Consider the following 21,432-nt stretch of genomic DNA (forward strand, 5'->3'; position numbering starts at 1 on the left):
TTGGTTGGCTAGGGGGGGGCAAAGCATTCTGGGAGCTGTTCATGCCACTGTTAGTTGAGAGGGATGTTGTTGAGGGATGACACCTCGTATGCAATGTGGAGTTTGCAAGTCAAAATAAATGTTGATAATCGTTAAAATTAAATGGTCACTGGTTCACAGATTTCTTCAAATGCTGGGGGGTTTAGTGCGAAGACCCCACAATAAACAAGGGTCCCTGTAGCGCTTTTTAAAAATGCTTCAATCAATGTGTTAAAAGTATCCGTCTCAACCTTTATCTGGACCACAATTGTCTGCCATTAATTGTTTTGTTATTCACTGAAGGATGGAGCAAAATGTGACTGAAGGAAAAGCTGTTTTGAAACATCCTCTCCAGCGGGACAGAGTATGAGCAACAGAAATCTTGCTTCGCCCAGAGCGTTCTAAACTAACAGCCATGCACACGCGTAACGCAGTAAAAAGCCAAACACACACACACACACACACACACACACACACACACACACACACACACACACACACACACACACACACACACACACACACACACACACACACACACACACACACACACACACACACACACACACACACACACACACACACACACACACACACACACAAACACACTCGACGGAAGAAAAAACAAAACAATTCTGCGTTTCCACAATATAGAGCGCTCGGGTACAGAAAGTGAGGGTTGAGAGTAGAAGTAGGTGAGCGAAGAATGAGACGAGGGCAGGCGCGCTGAAAATAGAAGGAAAAGAAAATAATGATGCAAAACAAGAAGCAGTCAGGTGGGCACGATAAGTGCTTAGGAGGAATAAATGTCAAGTCGTGCGCTAGGAAAGCCGCAGGATGTGAAGTATAAAACAAAACAAGTCAAAAATATAGTAGATCTGTTTCCATTCATCACGATGAAAACAAAAGGGGTAATTATTGTAGCTTGTCAAGCATTTGCCAACGTAGACCTAGTGCTGATGAAGGTTTATTCGACAGAGTTCCCCCCTCACTCAAGAACAAGATCAACCATCTCTGGAGGTGAATGACTTACATTTCAATTAAAATTGTAAGGGTCATGACGAGGAAGTGAGTTTGGAGACCAAGACCAACAGTCTGCAGCCCTGATCCCACCACAAGACCAAATCAACTTCATGCTTCAGAGAACAGACCTCTGCCAAGCAGCTCAATTCCACCTCCTTTGTTCTACTCAATATTAATGCCCTAGATTTTTTATAAGTGTATAATTAGATCTTTTTTGGGGTGAAAATGCAAAATTGGAATAGAAAATACAAGTTGATATAGACAATTTAGCATTCAAAAGACAAAACATTTCAAAACAAAAAAAATGAAAACGCTACATCCAATGTTTTTTCCGATATAATCCTAGGCCCATAACGCTCTCCCTCCTTTCCCCACTCTGCACACAAAAACACTGCAACCTTAGAGGGAACTCGTAAATTGAGATTTGAAAAAAGAAAATGCCTGAAAAGAAAACAATTTGGATGTAAAAACAGCATCAGGCTTTGACTTGAATATATTCATTTAATGCGTTTTGTCTGTAGGCTGCTCAATATTTCAATGTCAACTTTTATTTTATATTACAATATTACACTTTTTTAACCAATGTTTTCTTTTTTTCAATGCCAATTTAAGATGGCTCCACTCAAAATATCACCAACATTGAATCCGTGTCCACTGATGTTAGACTGTGGTCAGTCAAAAACAAGTTCCTATGCAATAGCTTATCCATATTTGCATCTAGCGGTCCACTTTGTCTCAAGTGAATTCTCGTCCATTTGCTCCGAGTTCCTTCACCTCACTGCCTTCTTCCATTTCTGCTCGGCTCCCCCGTCCTCCCCTCCCGCCTCGCCTCTCCCTCCTGAGCGTACATCTTCAGGCCACGGGTCATTACGTCAGCTCCAGAGGGGATGTGTTGGAACAGGATCTGTTGCCCCACCTCCCCACCCCCACTCCAAAACACACACAAATACACAAACGCATTGGCATGGCTACAACCGCTCCAAGTACGAACAAAGACGTGGTTATCCACCGTCTCGAGATCTTGAAATGTTGTGACTTATTTTGTACTGGCTGAAGATAAACCTGACATTTTCTGTAAAAAATTGTATTTTTTATTTATCTAAATATATAGTAATTGGAAGAAATGCTAAATGTTTACTCCTTTCTTAGTGTATTTCTCAATAGCTATCACCGGCTAATGGTTTGCTAGCTAACTTTAAGCACTTCCATAGCGAGATAAGCACTTTGACGACACATGCCTCCCCCAAGGTGTGGATTTCAAATTACTTTATAAAACACAAAAAAAAAATCGAATCAATAAAAACAATTTAAATTCAGCGAATTTGTTGTTTGACTATTGAGACTATGATGCTCCCTGATAGGGAATCAAACTTATAACTCGAAGCTTCAAATCCGAAGTCTTCAATTTCTGTCGATTTTGCCATTTTATGAAGACCAGTTTTACTTTTCCCTAAATACAGATGGACCTCTAGATCACCACCAACATCCAATCCACTGTCTGTTGTACATCCCTAAACAATTATGGATAAGAAATTCGAAAACAAACAACCAATAAAATCTTTCTCTAATATTACTTTTACTTTAATTTGAAATCCTCTTTCCCAACTGTTCCTACTTAATAAAACCGGCATCAAGTTGCCATGAATACAATCAGTGGAGAATTTTAATCGATGTTTTTTTCACCTGAATCTTGCAGCTCAGTGATGAATATGCTAAAATGAAAAAATAAATTCAAGGTGACGATCTTGACATTTTGGGGAATCATTTTTGGTAACAAGTATTCTCTTATCAGTCTTATCGCATTTTATCACCCGGAAGATGAATGAATTAGACATGTATGAGTCCACTTAAAAGGAACCCAGGAGACCGGAATGTCTTCAGAAAAGGTCACGCAAATCAAGCGAACGTTACCAAGCCGAGCAGATGTAGCAAACTGCATTAAATCGCTAAAACAACCTTCACACACGGATGCATATGTACATCCTTTTCCCTTCCGCCGCGGCTTTTTGTGCGTTGCCAAACAACATTAGCGTGCAGGGGCTCCGTCAGTTGGATAATTAGAATAACACACTCGTTGTATTCTTCATTAGGTGTGTCATCTTCACTTACTGGCTCAGATTTGCCGTGGTGCCAGTTCTGCACAGGATGGATTTAAGATGGCAAATGGATAGTTTTTAGACGGACTCGCCGCCACCACCAGGTAAATGAACGCATAAATGTACCTTCTGGTTGCCGGAAGCAAAGATAACTACCTAGAAATGAAAGATACATTAAGCTCAGCGATGCATGACGGGGAAGAGGAACATGGTTAATTACAAATAAGAGCAGCCACTCAGTGGAAAGACCAGCTTGAAAAGCATTCCTTAATATAATTGAGAGTTGTTTTTTTTTGTTGTTTTTTTTAAAAAAAGGAATGAACATGAGTCACAGCTAACCACCAAGAGGCTCTGTATGAATCATATTATACTATGAAATATAACTATTCGAAAAATCTCTGGAATTCGAAATTCCTTTTAAGTATTATTTCTAATCATACTGTATACTATGTTTATTATCATTTATATTATAATTTTAGGTTTAAATCGTTATAATTTTAAGGTTTGTTATTATTATCATCATTTTTGTTTTAATTTATTAGGAAACTATTATAGGTAAATTATAAAATGTATATTTATTAATTCTAAATTAAATCCAATGAGTCAAATACCTTTTAAAGTTGTAATGACTCATTTTAAGTGACTTTTTATATTGTGAACCATTTTCCTTCTCATCATTTCTTATGAGTACAATATCGAATCGACAAAAGAGGAGGAGTCACACACCGCGAGGTTATAAATGTACTTATGAATACATAAAGTGATTTATAATTCTGTGACAAAGCTCAGACGATCTAATAGTGTGAGCCTCGGGTGCGTCTGCAGACGTCGTTAAATAAGAAAAGTAGATGAAGATTTGGTGCAAACCAACAAGAAAAAAAAAAAAAAAACACAAGAGAGAATTGAAATCATGTTAATCCTGAGATGGGAGACAAACAAAGATATAAATCAGCAGCGAGCACCTTGGCTTTCTGCAATTAATGAATAACTAACTAGCAGAGAGGAGAGGGAGCCATCTTCTCTGAGTGAGGCCAAATGAATTCGCAGAAGCTTCTATGCAAATGTTCCCCGAGCTAACGAGGCTGCCTGCATGATTGGAGAGCCATTGAAATTCTCCTCGTGCACAAGCCTTGCTCCCTTCCTCCCACCTTTCCATCGCAACCGCCATTTCACTCTCTATCTATCCGTCCATCTTTCCGTCCATCTGAGGTCCGTCTATCCATGTATCCATCTATCGATCCATCCCTGTATCAATCTATCTATACATCCATTTATCGATTCATGTATTAATCCATCTATACATCCATTTATCCATTCATCCGTATATCAATATATCTATCCACTCATCCATGTATCGAATCATCTATTCATCTATCTATCCACACTCAATATATCCATCCATTCACCCATGTATCCATCTATCTATACATCCATCTATCCATTCATCGATATATCTATCCTCTCATCCATGTATTCATGTCAATCTAGATATCTATCCCTGCGTGAATCTAACTTTGTAATCAATCTTTGTATCCATCAATCCGCCCATCCATCTATTGATATAACTATCTATCCACATCGATCTATACGTGTACCCATCTATCCACATCAATCTATACGTGTACCCATCTATCCACATCAATCTATACGTGTACCTATCTATCCACATCGATCTATACGTGTACCCATCTATCCACATCGATCTATACGTGTACCCATCTATCCACATCGATCTATACGTGAACCCATCTATCCACATTGATCTATACGTGTACCCATCTATCAACATCAATCTATACGTGTACCTATCTATCCACATCGATCTATATGTGTAACCATCTATCCACATCGATCTATACGTGTACCCATCTATCCACATCGATCTATACGTGTACCCATCTATCAACATCAATCTATACGTGTACCTATCTATCCACATCGATCTATACGTGTACCCATCTATCCACATCGATCTATACGTGTACCCATCTATCCACATCGATCTATACGTGTACCCATCTATCCACATCGATCTATACGTGTACCCATCTATCCACATCGATTTATACGTGTACCCATCTATCCACATCTATCTATACGTGTACCCATCTATCCACATCGATCTATACATGTACCCATCTATCCACATCGATCTATACGTGTACCCATCTATCCACATCGATCTATACGTGTACCCATCTATCCACATCGATCTATACGTGTACCCATCTATCCACATCGATCTATACGTGTACCCATCTATCCACATCGATCTATACGTGTACCCATCTATCAACATCAATCTATACGTGTACCTATCTATCCACGTCGATCTATACGTGTACCCATCTATCCACATCGATCTATACGTGTACCCATCTATCCGCATCGATCTATACGTGTAACCATCTATTCACATCGATCTATACTAGTACCCATCTATCCGCATCGATCTATACGTGTACCCATCTATCCACATCGATCTATACGTGTACCCATCTATCCACATCGATCTATACGTGTACCCATCTATCCACATCGATCTATACGTGTACCCATCTATCCACATCGATCTATACGTGTACCCATCTATCCACATCTATCTATACGTGTACCCATCTATCCACATTGATCTATACGTGTACCCATCCATCCACATCTATCTATACATGTACCCATCTATCCACATCGATCTATACGTGTACCCATCTATCCACATCGATCTATACGTGTACCCATCTATCCACAAAGATCTATACGTGTACCCATCTATCCACAACGATCAATACGTGGACTCATCTATCAACATCGATCTATACATGTACCCATCTATCCACATCGATCTATACGTGTACCCATCTATCCACATCGATCTATACTAGTACCCATCTATCCACATCGATCTATACGTGTAGCCATCTATCCACATCAATCTATACGTGTACCCATCTATCCACATCAATCTATACGTGTACCCATCAATCCACATCAATCTATACGTGTACCCATCAATCCACATCGATCTATACGTGTACCCATCTATCCATATCGATCTATACGTGTACCCATCTATCCACAAAGATCTATACATGTACCCATCTATCCACAAAGATCTATACTAGTACCCATCTATCCACATCGATCTATACATGTACCCATCTATCCACAACGATCAATACGTGGACTCATCTATCAACATCGATCTATACATGTACCCATCTATCCACATCGATCTATACGTGTACCCATCTATCCACATCGATCTATACTAGTACCCATCTATCCACATCGATCTATACGTGGACCCATCCATCCACAAAGATCTATACTAGTACCCATCTATCCACATCAATCTATACGTGTACCCATCCATCCACATCGATCTATACATGTACCCATCTATCCACATCGATCTATACGTGTACTCATCTATCCACATCGATCTATACATGTACCCATCTATCCACATCGATCTATACGTGTACCCATCCATCCACATCTATCTATACGTGTACCCATCTATTCACATTGATCTATACGTGTACCCATCCATCCACATCTATCTATACGTGTACCCATCTATCCACATTGATCTGTACGTGTACCCATCCATCCACATATATCTATACGTGTACCCATCTATACACATCGATCTATACATGTACCCATCTATCCACATCGATCTATACGTGTACCCATCTATCCACATCGATCTATACGTGTAACCATCTATCCACATCGATCTATACGTGTAACCATCTATCCACATCGATCTATACGTGTACCCATCTATCCACATCGATCTATACATGTACCCATCTATCCACATAGATCTATACGTGTACCCATCTATCCACATCGATCTATACGTGTACCCATCTATCCACATCGATCTATACATGTACCCATCTATCCACATAGATCTATACGTGTACCCATCTATCCACATCGATCTATACGTGAACCCATCTATCCACATCGATCTATACATGTACCCATCTATCCACATCGATCAATACGTGTACCCATCTATCCACATCGATCTATACATGTACCCATCTATCCACATCGATCTATACGTGTACCCATCTATCCACATCGATCTATACATGTACCCATCTATCCACATCGATCTATACGTGTACCCATCTATCCACATCGATCTATACGTGTACCCATCTATCCACATCGATCTATACGTGTACCCATCTATCCACATCGATCTATACGTGTACCCATCTATCCACATCGATCTATACGTGAACCCATCTATCCACATCGATCTATACGTGTACCCATCTATCCACATCGATCTATACATGTACCCATCTATCCACATCGATCTATACGTGTACCCATCTATCCACATCGATCAATACGTGTACCCATCTATCCACATCGATCTATACATGTACCCATCTATCCACATCGATCTATACGTGTACCCATCTATCCACATCGATCTATACGTGTACCCATCTATCCACATCGATCTATACGTGTACCCATCTATCCACATCTATCTATACGTGTACCCATCTATCCACATCTATCTATACGTGTACCCATCTATCCACATTGATCTATACGTGTACCCATCCATCCACATCTATCTATACATGTACCCATCTATCCACATCGATCTATACGTGTACCCATCTATCCACATCGATCTATACGTGTACCCATCTATCCACATCGATCTATACATGTACCCATCTATCCACATCGATCTATACGTGTACCCATCTATCCACATCGATCTATACATGTACCCATCCATCCACATCTATCTATATGTGTACCCATCTATCCACATCGATCTATACGTGTACCCATCCATCCACATCTATCTATACGTGTAGCCATCTATCCACATTGATCTATACGTGTACCCATCCATCCACATCTATCTATACGTGTACCCATCTATCCACATCGATCTATACATGTACCCATCTATACACATCGATCTATACATGTACCCATCTATCCACATCGATCTATACGTGTACCCATCTATCCACATCGATCTATACGTGTACCCATCCATCCACATCTATCTATACATGTACCCATCTATCCACATCTATCTATACATGTACCCATCTATCCACATCGATCTATATGTGTACCCATCTATCCACATCGATCTATACGTGTACCCATCTATCCACATCGATCTATACATGTACCCATCTATCCACATTGATCTATCCACAGAGATCTATACATGTACCCATCAATCCACATTGATCTGTACGTGTACCCATCTATCCACATCGATCTATACGTGTACCCATCTATACACATTGATCTATCCACAAAGATCTATACATGTACCCATCAATCCACATTGATCTGTACGTGTACCCATCTATCCACATCGATCTATACATGTACCCATCTATACACATTGATCTATCCACAAAGATCTATACATGTACCCATCAATCCACATTGATCTGTACGTGTACCCATCTATCCACATCGATCTATATGTGTACCCATCTATACACATCGATCTATACGTGTACCCATCTATCCACATCGATCTATACGTGTATCGATCCATCCACGTCGATCTATACGATCTTTGTATCAATATCTGCATCAATCTTTGCATCCATCTGTGGACCTTTGTATCAATCTTTGCATCTATCTATCGGTCTTTGCATCGTTCTATTGATCTTTGTATCAATCTCTGTATCAATCTCTGCATGCATCCATCCATCCATCCATCTTTTTATCCATCTATCTATCAATGAATCAATCTTCACATCCATCTATCGATCTTTGTATGCATCTTTCTATCAATTTGTGTATCCATTTATCTATCTACCTATCTTTATATCTATTCATCCATCAATCAATCAAGCTTAGCATCCATATATTGATCTTTTTATCCATGTTCATATACTGTACATCGTTGTATCCATCTATTGATTATTTGTATCCATTTATCTATCAATCTTTGTATCCATCTATCCATCATTCTTTGTATGCATCTTTCTATTTACCCTTACCTTATCTTTATATCTATTCATCCATCGATCTTTGTATCTATCAATCATTGCATCCATCTATTTATCCTTCTATCTATCTCTGTACCCATCTTTGTATCTATTCATCTATACATGTATCCATCGAGCCATCGACCAATCTTTGTATATAATAATCCAACTATACATTTATCCCTCTATACATTTCTATCAATCTATCTTTCAGTCTATTCTTTCTTCCTCAGTCGATCTACCTTTCCATCTGTATGTCTATACTGTATATATTTTACCTACTTACTCACCCATTCCTCACCTCTCCTCTCAAGCCATCCATCCATCATGAATCTTTATATTCATCAGGCTTTTCCTCCATTAGTTTACTCATTTGTCACTCTGTCCATCTATTGTCTTTTTTCCATTCCTCCTTTCATCCACCTATCAAAATCTCTCCTTCCATCATCCATCTTTATCAACGATATATATATCAAACGCTCTATCCCTCCATCTCTCTAGCTAGCCCTCTATCTATCCATCTATTTATTCAAACACCCATTCACATGCAGATAGACATAACTGGACAAGCACCAGAGAAGACACACACACACACACACACACACAAACACACACATACACACACACACAGCGCTCAAACAGAGTCGCTCTGCACCTGTTCTCTCTGTAAAACATCCAAACACAAGCGCTGAATAAATAACCCACCTACCATGCATCATTGCCAGGTTCACACACACAGACACACACACACTCAGCAGCTTATAAACACACATCAATAAGTAAACACCACTCATTTCCCCCCAGAACAACCCCTGACTGCCCTCATTCCCACCCTTGACACTGCGTACAAACTACTGCCGGACAGGAGGTGGAGATGTGCAGGGTGAGTGTTAAGGTAACAAATAGAGTCAGTGGGGATGGGAGGAGAAGGTGGGCATTAGGGAACTTGTCCGATGCATCTTTAATGGAAGGACACAAGGGCTTTAAAGCCCCTTCTCTACCTCCCAAGGGTGCTGGTGACAGCAAGAAACAACACACACACACACACTTCTTCATCCATCTGCCATTCTTCTATCTCCCATACCTCTCCTCTTCCTTCCATCATCCATTCACTGTCCACTTTGCCATCTGCATAATTTAGCAAGTCATGTTTTTTTGTGCCACTTTGACTTTCTTTTTTTGCCGATTCTGCAATTTTTCTGTGCCATCTATCCGTTGTTAACTTTATTGTCTCGCGGAGCGGAAGGAGAAGGCGACGATGCTTTGTGACTTTGTCTTTTAATAGTTGCCACAGGAGAAAAGAAGAGGAAGTTAAAAGGAGTATATAAAGAGACCACAGGAGTGGCTGCAAAATGGACACTGAGACAGAAGTGGCGGCAGCAGCCAAGTGAGTGTGTGTGTGTGTAGGTGTGTGTGTGTGTGTGTGTTCATGTCACATCATCATGCTCTCGATAATCAATCAGTCACAAATCTATGAATCAATACACCGACGACTGAGAAACTTTCACTCGATCTGTTCTTCCTTATAACCGAAAAAATGACTCAACGTCCACATGATCATTGACATTGAAAAATCTATTGACACTCAATCAATTCATTGAATTATCATATTATTTAATAGATTATAAAAGACCAACAAAAAATCCATATGAAAACACAATAAAAGACATAAAAACTGAATATTTCTCTTTGAGGAATTTTTTGAAACGTATAAAAAAAAAAAAAAAAAAAAATCAAATCTAAATTACAGAACAATTATATCAAAAATATAAAGGAATGTCATTGATGTATAATCAATCAATAATTGAACGACTTTAAGAAACTATAATAAACCTTTTTATTATGTTTATTTTTTTGACAGTTCAATGAAAGGTTTGTAATTGATTTACATATTAAGATATCTCAATCCTTTTCTTGGATTAAGGAAAAACAAAGTGAAAGACAAGACTTAACAATTAACGCGCATGATTGTGTGTTAGTGTGCGCACATGAGTGTGCGTGTACGTGTGTACGCACGTGTGTGCGCAGCGGTAATGATGCACTAATAAAAATCAGGCAGTGATGCATCCTCACACCTTTTTTTATATCGCCTGTCAGTTCGCACCCATCGCCATGGCAACCGGATAAAACCAGCACTGTTTTAAGCTCTTACAGACACACACACACACACACACAAAAGTTATTTCACACACATCCGTCGACAGGGCATCTTACTTTCTGCTTTCAACCTGATGCAAACGGATGCAAATGTTTTTAAGCGTCAGCAGCAAACAGTCAATTAGATGATGAGATGGAGAGGTTGGTAGTTTGAACCTCTCCCTCACTCTGTCATACTAACCCCCCACACACACACACACACACACACACACACACACACGTCACTACACAAGCTGCTCAATGCAAACAGATTTGGCTGTCAAAGAGTGACACGACACCCGGGCGGAGTGGTCTGGCAGGGAGGGCAGCTGTCAGTCAACACACTTGTGCCTCTTCATCACAAACACACACTCACTGTTGTTGACCGGTGTTTGACGGACATGTGTCATCCCTGTCAAGCACACCTTGAAATGCTAGTCGTCAATAACGAGCCGGGCTTATCAGCGGCAAGGAAACCTCCGGAGCCTCCGGACTGATGGAATTTCTGGCCGTGTGATAAAAAAAGGGGAACCGCGACTTCTGTGAGCGCACAAATGTGTGCGTCTGTGTGAGTGTTGTGACCACGAGCCTGCCAGCCTGTACCAGGGATGAGGCAGAGGAAGGCAATGAGCCAAAAGATGAACGACGAGAGGGAGAAAGAACTCTGTGTTGCTGACCACTTCTATTGAGGTGAAAACAAATACTTGAGTTTTGAGCATCCAGAAAAAGATTTATGAAGTAAAACCAAGCATCAGCTCTTAAACTATGAAACTTAAGAATTCTTTTGTTTGTACTTTCCTTTGTTTACAGCGCAAATATCAATAAAAATTAAACATAATTGACAAAGTTCAATTTAAAGCCATTTAAATGTATTCTTAAATGTTAAAAATGTTTCATCTTAACTTTATTCCTCTTTTATTTTTTCTTTAATTTTAACTTTTGACGACATTAATGGATAAATATAAAAGGTTATACTCAAAGTTACATTTATTCTTATTTTAAATTCAAATTTCAAATTTTCTTGCAATTTTTTTAATTCATTTTTTTTGTTGTAAAAAATATATGGAAAAGCACGTAAACAAAATGGCAAATTTATTGTAGCCACACAGCCACATCTTAGAATATTAGTCAATTTACAATTTATTCTGTACTACAACTACAAAAAAAACATGTGTACACTCGCAATCTATCTATTCTCTCTCTCTCTATATATATATATATATTGTTTAAAATATTGAAAAAAGTTTAAAAGTGAAACTTTTTCTCTAACATTTTATCAAGTTTTAAATAAGTTTCACTGGTGGTGCATTTATTAGTAGATACAGTGAGCTTGTTAATAAGTTCTTTAAGAGACAAACATTTAAATATAGCATTTTTTTAAATGTCATTACTTTTCTTTTCATTCTGAAACAAATAAAAGACGAGATGATTATTTTCATAGATACATGTTAAAAATGTATTTTGAAAAGGAATAAGTTTATAATAATAGAAATATAAAAGTTGTAATACGTGAGCTTGTGAATTCCAGTGTGTGTGCGTATTTGTGTGGTTGTGCGTGTGTTTGTGTGCGACCCCACATGGATGCTTTTGTTTGTTCATAAGTGAATGTTGTAGTGAATATGTCCATTAGTTGATCAATAACAGACTCCCGGGGAGCACTCGGCCACAATACAGCAGCTTTTACAAACACACACACACGCACAAACACACACACACAGACAAACACACACACGACCAGCTATCTGTCAAATAGACCGGCCCAGTCAGTCTCACCACTCACACTGAGGGATCCATGACAAGAGAGAGGGGAATCCAACAGCAAGCTTTATCGATCCAGACTGGAAACCCCCCTTAGGCCACACGCGTGCATGCACACACACACACACACACACACACACACACACACACACACACACACACACACACACACACACACACACACACACACACACACACACACACACACACACACACACACACACACACACACACACACACACACACACACACACACACACACACACACACACACACACGCTGGATCAATGACTGTGGCTATATGAAGGACAGAGCCACACAAAGAGGCACATAAATACACACTCGTGCGCCGCTGACAGATAAAAGAGGTGCTGGTGTCAGAGAGCAAGATAAGGAGCACAGAGTAAAACATATCATCTGACCTGAACCGGCTCATCTGATACCAAACAATTTGCTCCGCGGATCAGATGTTAACAGTGTTACCACTACAGTGCAAACACATCTGAAGTGTTTTCTCACACCGACACCACAGACTTGCAGCAAACAGAGTTATTATCGACGAACCGGATCGTTCCGGACGAACCTCCAAGACACCGATGTCCTCATAAACCACCTTTTTTTTACACCAACATCTGATTTATCCCAGCTTTAAAACCAGACCAGTCGTCGGTGAGTGACCGTCAACTGTCAAAAGTTCCACTTCAAGTCTTTAAAGCGAACTGGGTTTCTTACCTGGGACGATGGAGACGGTGTCTTTCTCCCAGGACACCACGCTGACGTACTCCTGGACAGCAGAGGGGATGAGGCACTTGAAGACGGCGACATTTCCTCGCATTGAGCGCTGGTCGGCCACTCGGACTGTGTACGGCTCCCGGAACACTGAGGGAGGGAGGAAATAAAAAGGAAAGTTTGAGCAAGACCATGGAAAGCATTTGGACCAGTAAGTAAGTAAGTAAGTAAGTAAAGATATTTTTAAAGCACCTTTCTAGACCAGGGTCACAAAGCGCTTTAACAATCAAAAACAATACACAGTTAAAATATATACTTTAATAGATCAAGACACATAAGACACACAGGAGTCCCAGAAAATCAGGAAAAAGCACAAATAAAAATGTCTTAAGAGGGAAGGATTTCTCTCATGTGGTCCTGAAGCGTGTTCAGGAACCATCAGTAGATTCTGATCCACAGACATCAGAGCCCGAGCTGGGGTGTAAGTCTGGATCAGATCACTGATGGAAGGAGGAGTCTGACCATGAATAGATCTGAAAGTAAGAACCAGAATTTTAAAGTTGATCCTGAAAGAAACTGGAAGCCAGTGAAGAGTTTTAAGGATCGGGGAAAAGTGAGTTCTTCTACTAGAGCCGGTTAGAATTCTCACTGCAGAGTTTTGTATTAGCTGCAGGCGAGACAGATCCTTCTTGTTCAGACAAATTTTAAACAAGGCAAACTTCTGCCAATGTACTCGTTTTACAATGTTTGTTCTCATTTTATTTATTTCTTATTTAAAACATGATATGATTAAAGAATTGTGTTGAATATTCTCAATATTTTTGTTAACCATTGTTTTTAAAATGCCATTTGTTTTACGCATGTATAAGGAAAACTGTAGAAAGTACAATTATTTTAACATTTTTTGACAAAAAATCGAACAACAAAGCAACACAACAGTCCACTCTAACAACAAAACATGTAAAATGTAATAATGATAATTTAAGAAATTATACATTATAAGCCCCCCAGCCCTAATGGGGGGCCGTGTCCAATCTGTAAACAGGTGACCACCGATAATTGATCCAGAGCCTCACATCTATTCCTTGTTCCATTATCAAAACTTTCCTGAGGTTTTTGTGTAAATAAAAAGAAAGATATTACTTTATTGATCCCTTGGGTAAGTTCCTTTGGGTAATTAGGGTAGGTTTAATTAGGTTTAAATAAGCGTAGAACTTGACTTACTTTTTTATTTGAGTTATTTAAAAAAAAGGCTCAAAACATTTATTTTGAGTGAAACTGTTACTCTTGCAATTTAGATTTGTATATTTGTCTTCAAACTGCTGGTTTTTATTACGTTTAATGGGATGTTTTTTATTTTCACAAATATCCTCGTATATATATCTATATACACATTATTATAATGATTTTATTTATTTTGACCAAACATAATCTCTGTGGTGGAGATTAAAGAAAGTTTTCCTCTCATTCCTTCCCCAACTACAAACTTTAAAACCACGATGTAGGAACATTCCCACAAGTTTCTTGTTTCTTTTCTAGTTATGTCAGTTGAGTGAAGTTTTATAAAGTCACGTTTCCTAAATCCATATCCTCGGTTCTATTCCCATTATCAACATTTCCCAAGGATTTGAATCAACCCAAGATCCTTTTTTTACTATTTTACACTGTCTTTATTTGGGGGGTTTTCTATTGTAAGGTGTTTTTTTTACTTGGTCAACCAGGTTGCGAGCACAAAACCCTGCCCGCCCAGTTTGATCGGAGACCGGTTGCCACTAAGGAGGCCTGACTGCACCTCGGTTGAAGGCGATGCACAGTGAGTAGCTCTTAGCCTTTTAGAGAACAACAGCACAGATGCTATGAGACGGCGAGGAGTGGCGCTCAGCTCACGGCCGAGGGGAGCCGTCACATGCAGGCGCCAGGCATCAAGAACACACACTCTGCACATGGCACCACTAGCAGTAGGCAGCGAGTCGGTGCCAGTGATTAAGTCCGGGCTTAATGATGAAAACAGTAGCCCGTGGGCAAGAAGCGACGTCGACCGGAATGAAGCCGAGACATCATCCCGTCATACATACAAGGAAAACACTGAGACAGATACAAGCGAGTGAGAGGCCTGAGACGACTGGATGTGGATTAGAAAACATATTTTTGAATTATTGGAATAAGTGTATTTTTTTATTAAATTATTGTCAAATATAAATCAGCCCTCGATATATAAATGACTGAATTAATTTATTAAATAAAAACTAATTCAACCTTTCTATACACATATAATAGAATTATTAATAATTAAATTCTTTAAAAACATTTGAAAGAAATATCAAAATTTCAACATTTGAAACGTTAAATTCAACAATTAAATATTCTAATGGCACTGATATACTTCCATAGTTTTTTTGGACTTTGGAAGGAAATCCAAGTTTGTCCAAAAATGCGTTTAAATCATCCAATCTTAACAGAGAGAACCACTGGTTAAGTTCATTTCACGTCCTCAAAACTGATCGTGGAATACTACACCACTGTTTCTTGCCAGATCAAGACAAATAAAACAAGAGAAAATGGTGTTAAAAATGAGCTAAAAACAACAAAAATGGTTGAAAAATGTGACCTAAACACGTAGATTTACTTGGCACAAGCAAGAACATCTAATAAAAATAACATCTCTATCAGTGAACAGAGAAGCACATTGAGTACACGAATGATCCTCTCCCCAGATGCAACACTAATAGACTCAGGCACTCATTCATTCCTCATGCTAATAGACTGTATAATTCTGAATTTGGGTGCAGGAGTGGGGTGAAAGTATGATGTATTCTATTCTATTGTAATCTTTGTATCCTTTTTCCATTTGTATCCTTTTTCTTTGCATTATTTCCTTTGGATCCATGTTCTTTATTTTGATCCATGCGTTTGACCTCCAGAGGGATTAATAAAGTTTATCTATCCATCTATGTCAGTACCGTCGACGTCAGGAAACTCTCATGAAACATCAATCAACAATTTGTTGCTTCATCAAAAAAAACCCAGGACAGTGAAATGAAAACACTTAGACATATGGCTCCGCCCTCCGGAGCGCTCGCTCGCTCCACCAGCTCTCTGGTGATATAATTAAGGCGCCGCCTGAAGGCCAGTGTCCTTGGTCATTAATACTGCTTTTTGCCAGCCGCTGCCGCCACCGGAGCCGCAGTGGAACCAAATCAAATGTCCTTGTTCAGGTCAGCCAACATTCGTGCGTTTACGCCTCTGTGTTTTACTTCAATCTGCTCAAATAAACTATTGAATTTAGGATGATTTGACTCTAAACAGGAAGGTTTGTACATAGACTTTCTTCTTATCCTAGTTTATTGTATTTCAAATGTCCATCTGGTATCACTTGGATGTTTCCTGGTGGGTGTTCAGGGCATGTCCCCACGACTATGTGTCCCCTTATAAAGAGGTATAAAGAAGTCTGGGCTTCTTGGCTGAGGCTGCTGCCCCCACGACCTGACCCAGGATAAGAGGTTCTGCAAAGATTGCATGAATATGTTTTGACTTAAGTCTACCATGTGAATGTAAAGACTAGATTAAACAAAAGATCTCAATATTCTAAACAACAGACCAGAACTACAGGACTACGTCTACTTTTCATTCTTCCTTCTCATCTTCTTCTTTGCTTTCATCGTTGTCTTCTTCATCTTCTTCATTGCCTTATTCATTGTCTACTCTTTCATCTACTTTACTTATTCTTCATAATGTTCTTCTTAGTCTTCTTTACCATCCTGTACTTTTATTTATTCTTTTTGCCATCTTTTTGTCTTCTACTTTGTTTAGTGTTCTTTTTTTTTGTCTTCTTTGTGTTCATCACTTCTTCCTTGTGCTCTTCCTTATTTCTTCTATAAGTTATTCTCAATTTCTTTGTCTTCTTAATAAAGTTCATCCATCTATCTAATTAGTACTTCTTCGTTTTCTTCTTTTTGTCAGTAGTTATTTCTTCTTTGTGTTCTTAATTATTCTTTCTTCGTGTTCTTCTTTCCCTTATTTGTGTTCTCAATAATTTCTTCTTCAGTTAGTTTTTTGTCTTCTTTATATTATCTTCTTTGTTTTCTCCTTCGTATTCTTTATGTTCATCATTTCTTTTTCCTCTTCCCTGTGATCTTTCTTCTTCATTTTCTTTTTCTTTCCTTCTTTCTTTTTGTTCCGTTTTCATTTTGTTCTTGTTTTTTTTCTTTGTTGTGTTCTTAATTATTATTTTGTTCTTCAAATTAACGTCTTTGTGTTAGTCATTATTACTTCCTTTTGTTCTTAATTATAACTTCTCTATCCTTTTTGTGTTCTTCTTTGTCGTCTTCTTCCACCCTCCCTGCACTCTCTTCTTTGCCTCCCTCAAACATTATACATTAGTCTAGTCTAGATGAGTTACACTTTATACTAGAATATTATTTTTTCATTACTTTTTATTCCACATCTGCCACATCTCCTCCACCACTCTGACAAAAAAAATAATTAAAGAATTTAATTGAATAAAATCATGAAAAGTGACACAAATAACATCTAGCCAACGTGTCCCCCGACCACCCGGGTGACGCTGCTCAGCTTCGTGAGAAACAGAACGCTAATGTAAGTTGAATTCTCATTTGCAAACAAATCAAAGGAGTGAAGGACAAATAATTCCAATCAAGTCTTCATTTTAACTCTTCGTTTAACAGCCACCGCGACTCTTCCTGCCGATCAATAGCGGCGATTGATTGAGTAGCCTTCGCTGCTGAGGCCGAGGTAATTCTTTCAATCATTTATTTACTCTCTGATTGACCCCGCTGGCTCTCGTCAATAGCTGAGCAAATCCCCAATGGCCACTGAGCTTCTCATAGAGTGTTTAAAATCAGCTTGACAGCTTGTAAAGATTTGGTGCAACGACGACAACCGGCGTATGTCATTTCAAATCGAGGGGCCAGAACTGTGTAAACTCAGGTCTCTACGTCCAGAGATTTTTTGACCTCCTGGTTATTATATTCACAAATATTACACAATCGTGTCCTTGAACCTCCTCATCTATCAAGCTCAGATAAGACAAATGTGTTATTGATGGTGTTGTCAAAATAACACACGCTCCGGTTCTACGACGGCTCGTGAAAGACATGAGAAAAAAGAAAACATCACACATTCATTCTCATTCTCTTTTGTGAAAGGATGCAAATGGTAGTCCGGGTGATTTATGTGTAAATTGCACTCCCTCTCATCGCATACGCAGCAGAATCATTAGGATGTTACTGATGCCTGACTATATGCAGCCCCGGTTGCCTAGGAACCGGCCAATACACGGCTGTGGTGCACTGGGCGCACTGGGAGGCGAGTCCTGTATCACTGTCGCTTCAATAATTAACGACGGGGAAACCAAATACTGCATTTACTTATTCATTAAGAGAACAGCGCAAACACAGAGGAGTAGAGTGAGAAAGACTGACAAACATCGTAGCTTGTGGATAATAGATTTCGCGACTTTGAGTCGGGGTTAGTTTCGGGCAACTTCTCCGATTCTGAAGTTGTGTCTTCAACTCCTTTGAAACCACACTTATTGATGAGTGACCTTGTTTTTATTTCATGTGTGTACTATTGTTAGAGAAATGTACTGTGTGAGTGCATCAGCCCCTTTTTTACTTTTCTTTTATTATTATTATTAATTTATCTCTAGTACTTATATAAGATTGGTGTAAGTTTTCTTCTGTGTTAAGCATATTTCCTTGTCCTTTAATATTCAGTTATTACCAACTGATAGCCATGGGCTGATGAAGCTTCATGAAGCAGTGTCATGTTGTTCAGAGGTCAGTAGGTATCGCCATCAGTCTAACAACGATGTGATGTTTCGCAGAGACCGCCCTCTAGTGGGCTCTGAAAATAATGACAATGCTTCATGAAGCCTTAGACCATCACTCCCGGTGGATTTTAGCCAATATGAGAAACATGGATGTAGTATTTGACAAAGACATGTCTCTAGTTCAACACTGCAGAAAACTGACCAGAAACTGTTTTCTTCAACTGAGAAGAATCTCTAAAGTTAGGAAAATGTTGTCACAACATGATCTGGAGATTATAATCCATGTGTTTGTGTCGACTCGTCTGGACTATTGCAACTCCTGTGTTGGTCTCTGTGTTTTCTTGACCTTTTAAGTATATATTTTATTGGGTATTGTTTTGATTGTTCAAGCGCTTTGTGACCCTGGTCTGGAAAAGTGCTATATAAATATATATTACTTACGTACTTACTTAATATGGTAGGATTTTAAAACAGTTCCTGGATTGAAACTAATGTGTTACATTGCCTTTATGTACGTTTGCTTTTAGAAATTAGATTACAACTACCAAATTTAAAAAAGGTTTATGACAGTCAAACAAAAGTCATTCACTATAGAATCAATTATTAACATATCTATAAAAATGTTTTTTTTTTAGATCATACTGGTCTTCTTTATGTACCATTTCATTAGTGATTCTAATTTTATTTTAATATTACCTTTAAGGAATATGCAATAAATTATGTGATTTTCTACAATATTTATATATTGTATATATATATATATATATATATATATATAAACTTCACATGCTTTTTCATTTTCAAAAATTATGTATATCATATACTCTCTTTATATTTAAAATACTGACCGTCTATAGTCAAAAAACAATCTTCAAAATATCTTGAAAATGATCATATAGATTAAGGACTTCCCAGTGAAGGTTTAAGAGGGGAGGTCAAAGTTCAAATCCATCAGGTCAAGGGAAATGAGTTATAAGGGGGAGGGGGGGTTCCATGAAAATCCAAAAATGTCCTTTTCCGATTTGATTTGTACCACGTTTAATAGGTATTAAATGAAAATGATTTCAATCATTTTAGTTAGTAAGTAAGTAATTTATATTTGTATAGCGCTTTTCCAGACCAGGGTCAAAAAAGCGCTTAAACAGTCAAAACAACACTCAATAAAATATATACTTAAAAGGGTCAAGATAACACCGAAAACAACAAAGGTCATCCTCCCACTCTTTCTTCACATATTTGTTTGGTTATTTGGGAATCGTCTGGTATTTCAGCACGTTTATTCAGTATATCATTAAAACCATTCTTCTAATAATGGTTTTAAGCTGCTCACAATATTAATAGCATATAAGATGCAACTACCAACCCTATTCTAAGACTCAATGTTTTTATTAAAATGTAAAAAAAATTAATGAAAGTATATGCCAGATTTTGAGGAAGTATATTTTTTAAATAATGATGTATTTGGAAGAAAAAAAAACAGGATATTTAAAATCATCCAGAACTTGAGGAAAGACAAAGATGTTTGTCACACCGGGGGAAGTTTCACAAGAAGAGGTCGTGAGCTTCAAGACTGCAGATGTTTGAATACACAGAGCAGGTATATCGGAATAGTTCGGCGTGACAGACGAACAGCAGGGGCCGGGGTGGGGGGTGGGGCAGATTTTTCGGGGGTGACACTGTGAGCTGTCAGCTGCCACCATTCTCTCGTGCCACCTGAGACGGGGTGTGACACACCCACAGAGCTCTGTCACCAATGGCAACGGCAGACTGGAGCGTGTGTGTGTGTGTGTGTGTGTGTGTGTGTCGGGATGCCCGAGGTAATGAGGTGCACACACACTTGCATGTGAGTGGAGTCGGCTCCGGAGCC

At 38.7% G+C, this 21,432-nt stretch overlaps 2 protein-coding genes across 2 annotated transcripts in view; both read right to left on the reverse strand.

Annotated features, from left to right (window-relative positions):
- The window catches only part of dscaml1 (Down syndrome cell adhesion molecule like 1), a 116,904-nt gene that overhangs the window by 82,741 nt on the left and 12,731 nt on the right, over window positions 1-21,432 (reverse strand). Inside the window, exon 3 of the mRNA XM_087796422.1 lies at window positions 13,778-13,924. Within this exon, the coding sequence (XP_087652548.1) occupies window positions 13,778-13,924 (147 nt within the window). The remainder of the gene's footprint in view (window positions 1-13,777; window positions 13,925-21,432) is intronic.
- tmprss13a (transmembrane serine protease 13a) overlaps window positions 1-21,432 on the reverse strand; it is a 142,957-nt gene that overhangs the window by 58,816 nt on the left and 62,709 nt on the right. The gene's annotated exons all lie outside the window — the stretch shown is intronic.

Source organism: Callionymus lyra, chromosome 7 (assembly GCF_982586985.1).
Source record: "Callionymus lyra chromosome 7, fCalLyr1.hap1.1, whole genome shotgun sequence".
NCBI classification, from domain to species: domain Eukaryota; kingdom Metazoa; phylum Chordata; class Actinopteri; order Syngnathiformes; family Callionymidae; genus Callionymus; species Callionymus lyra.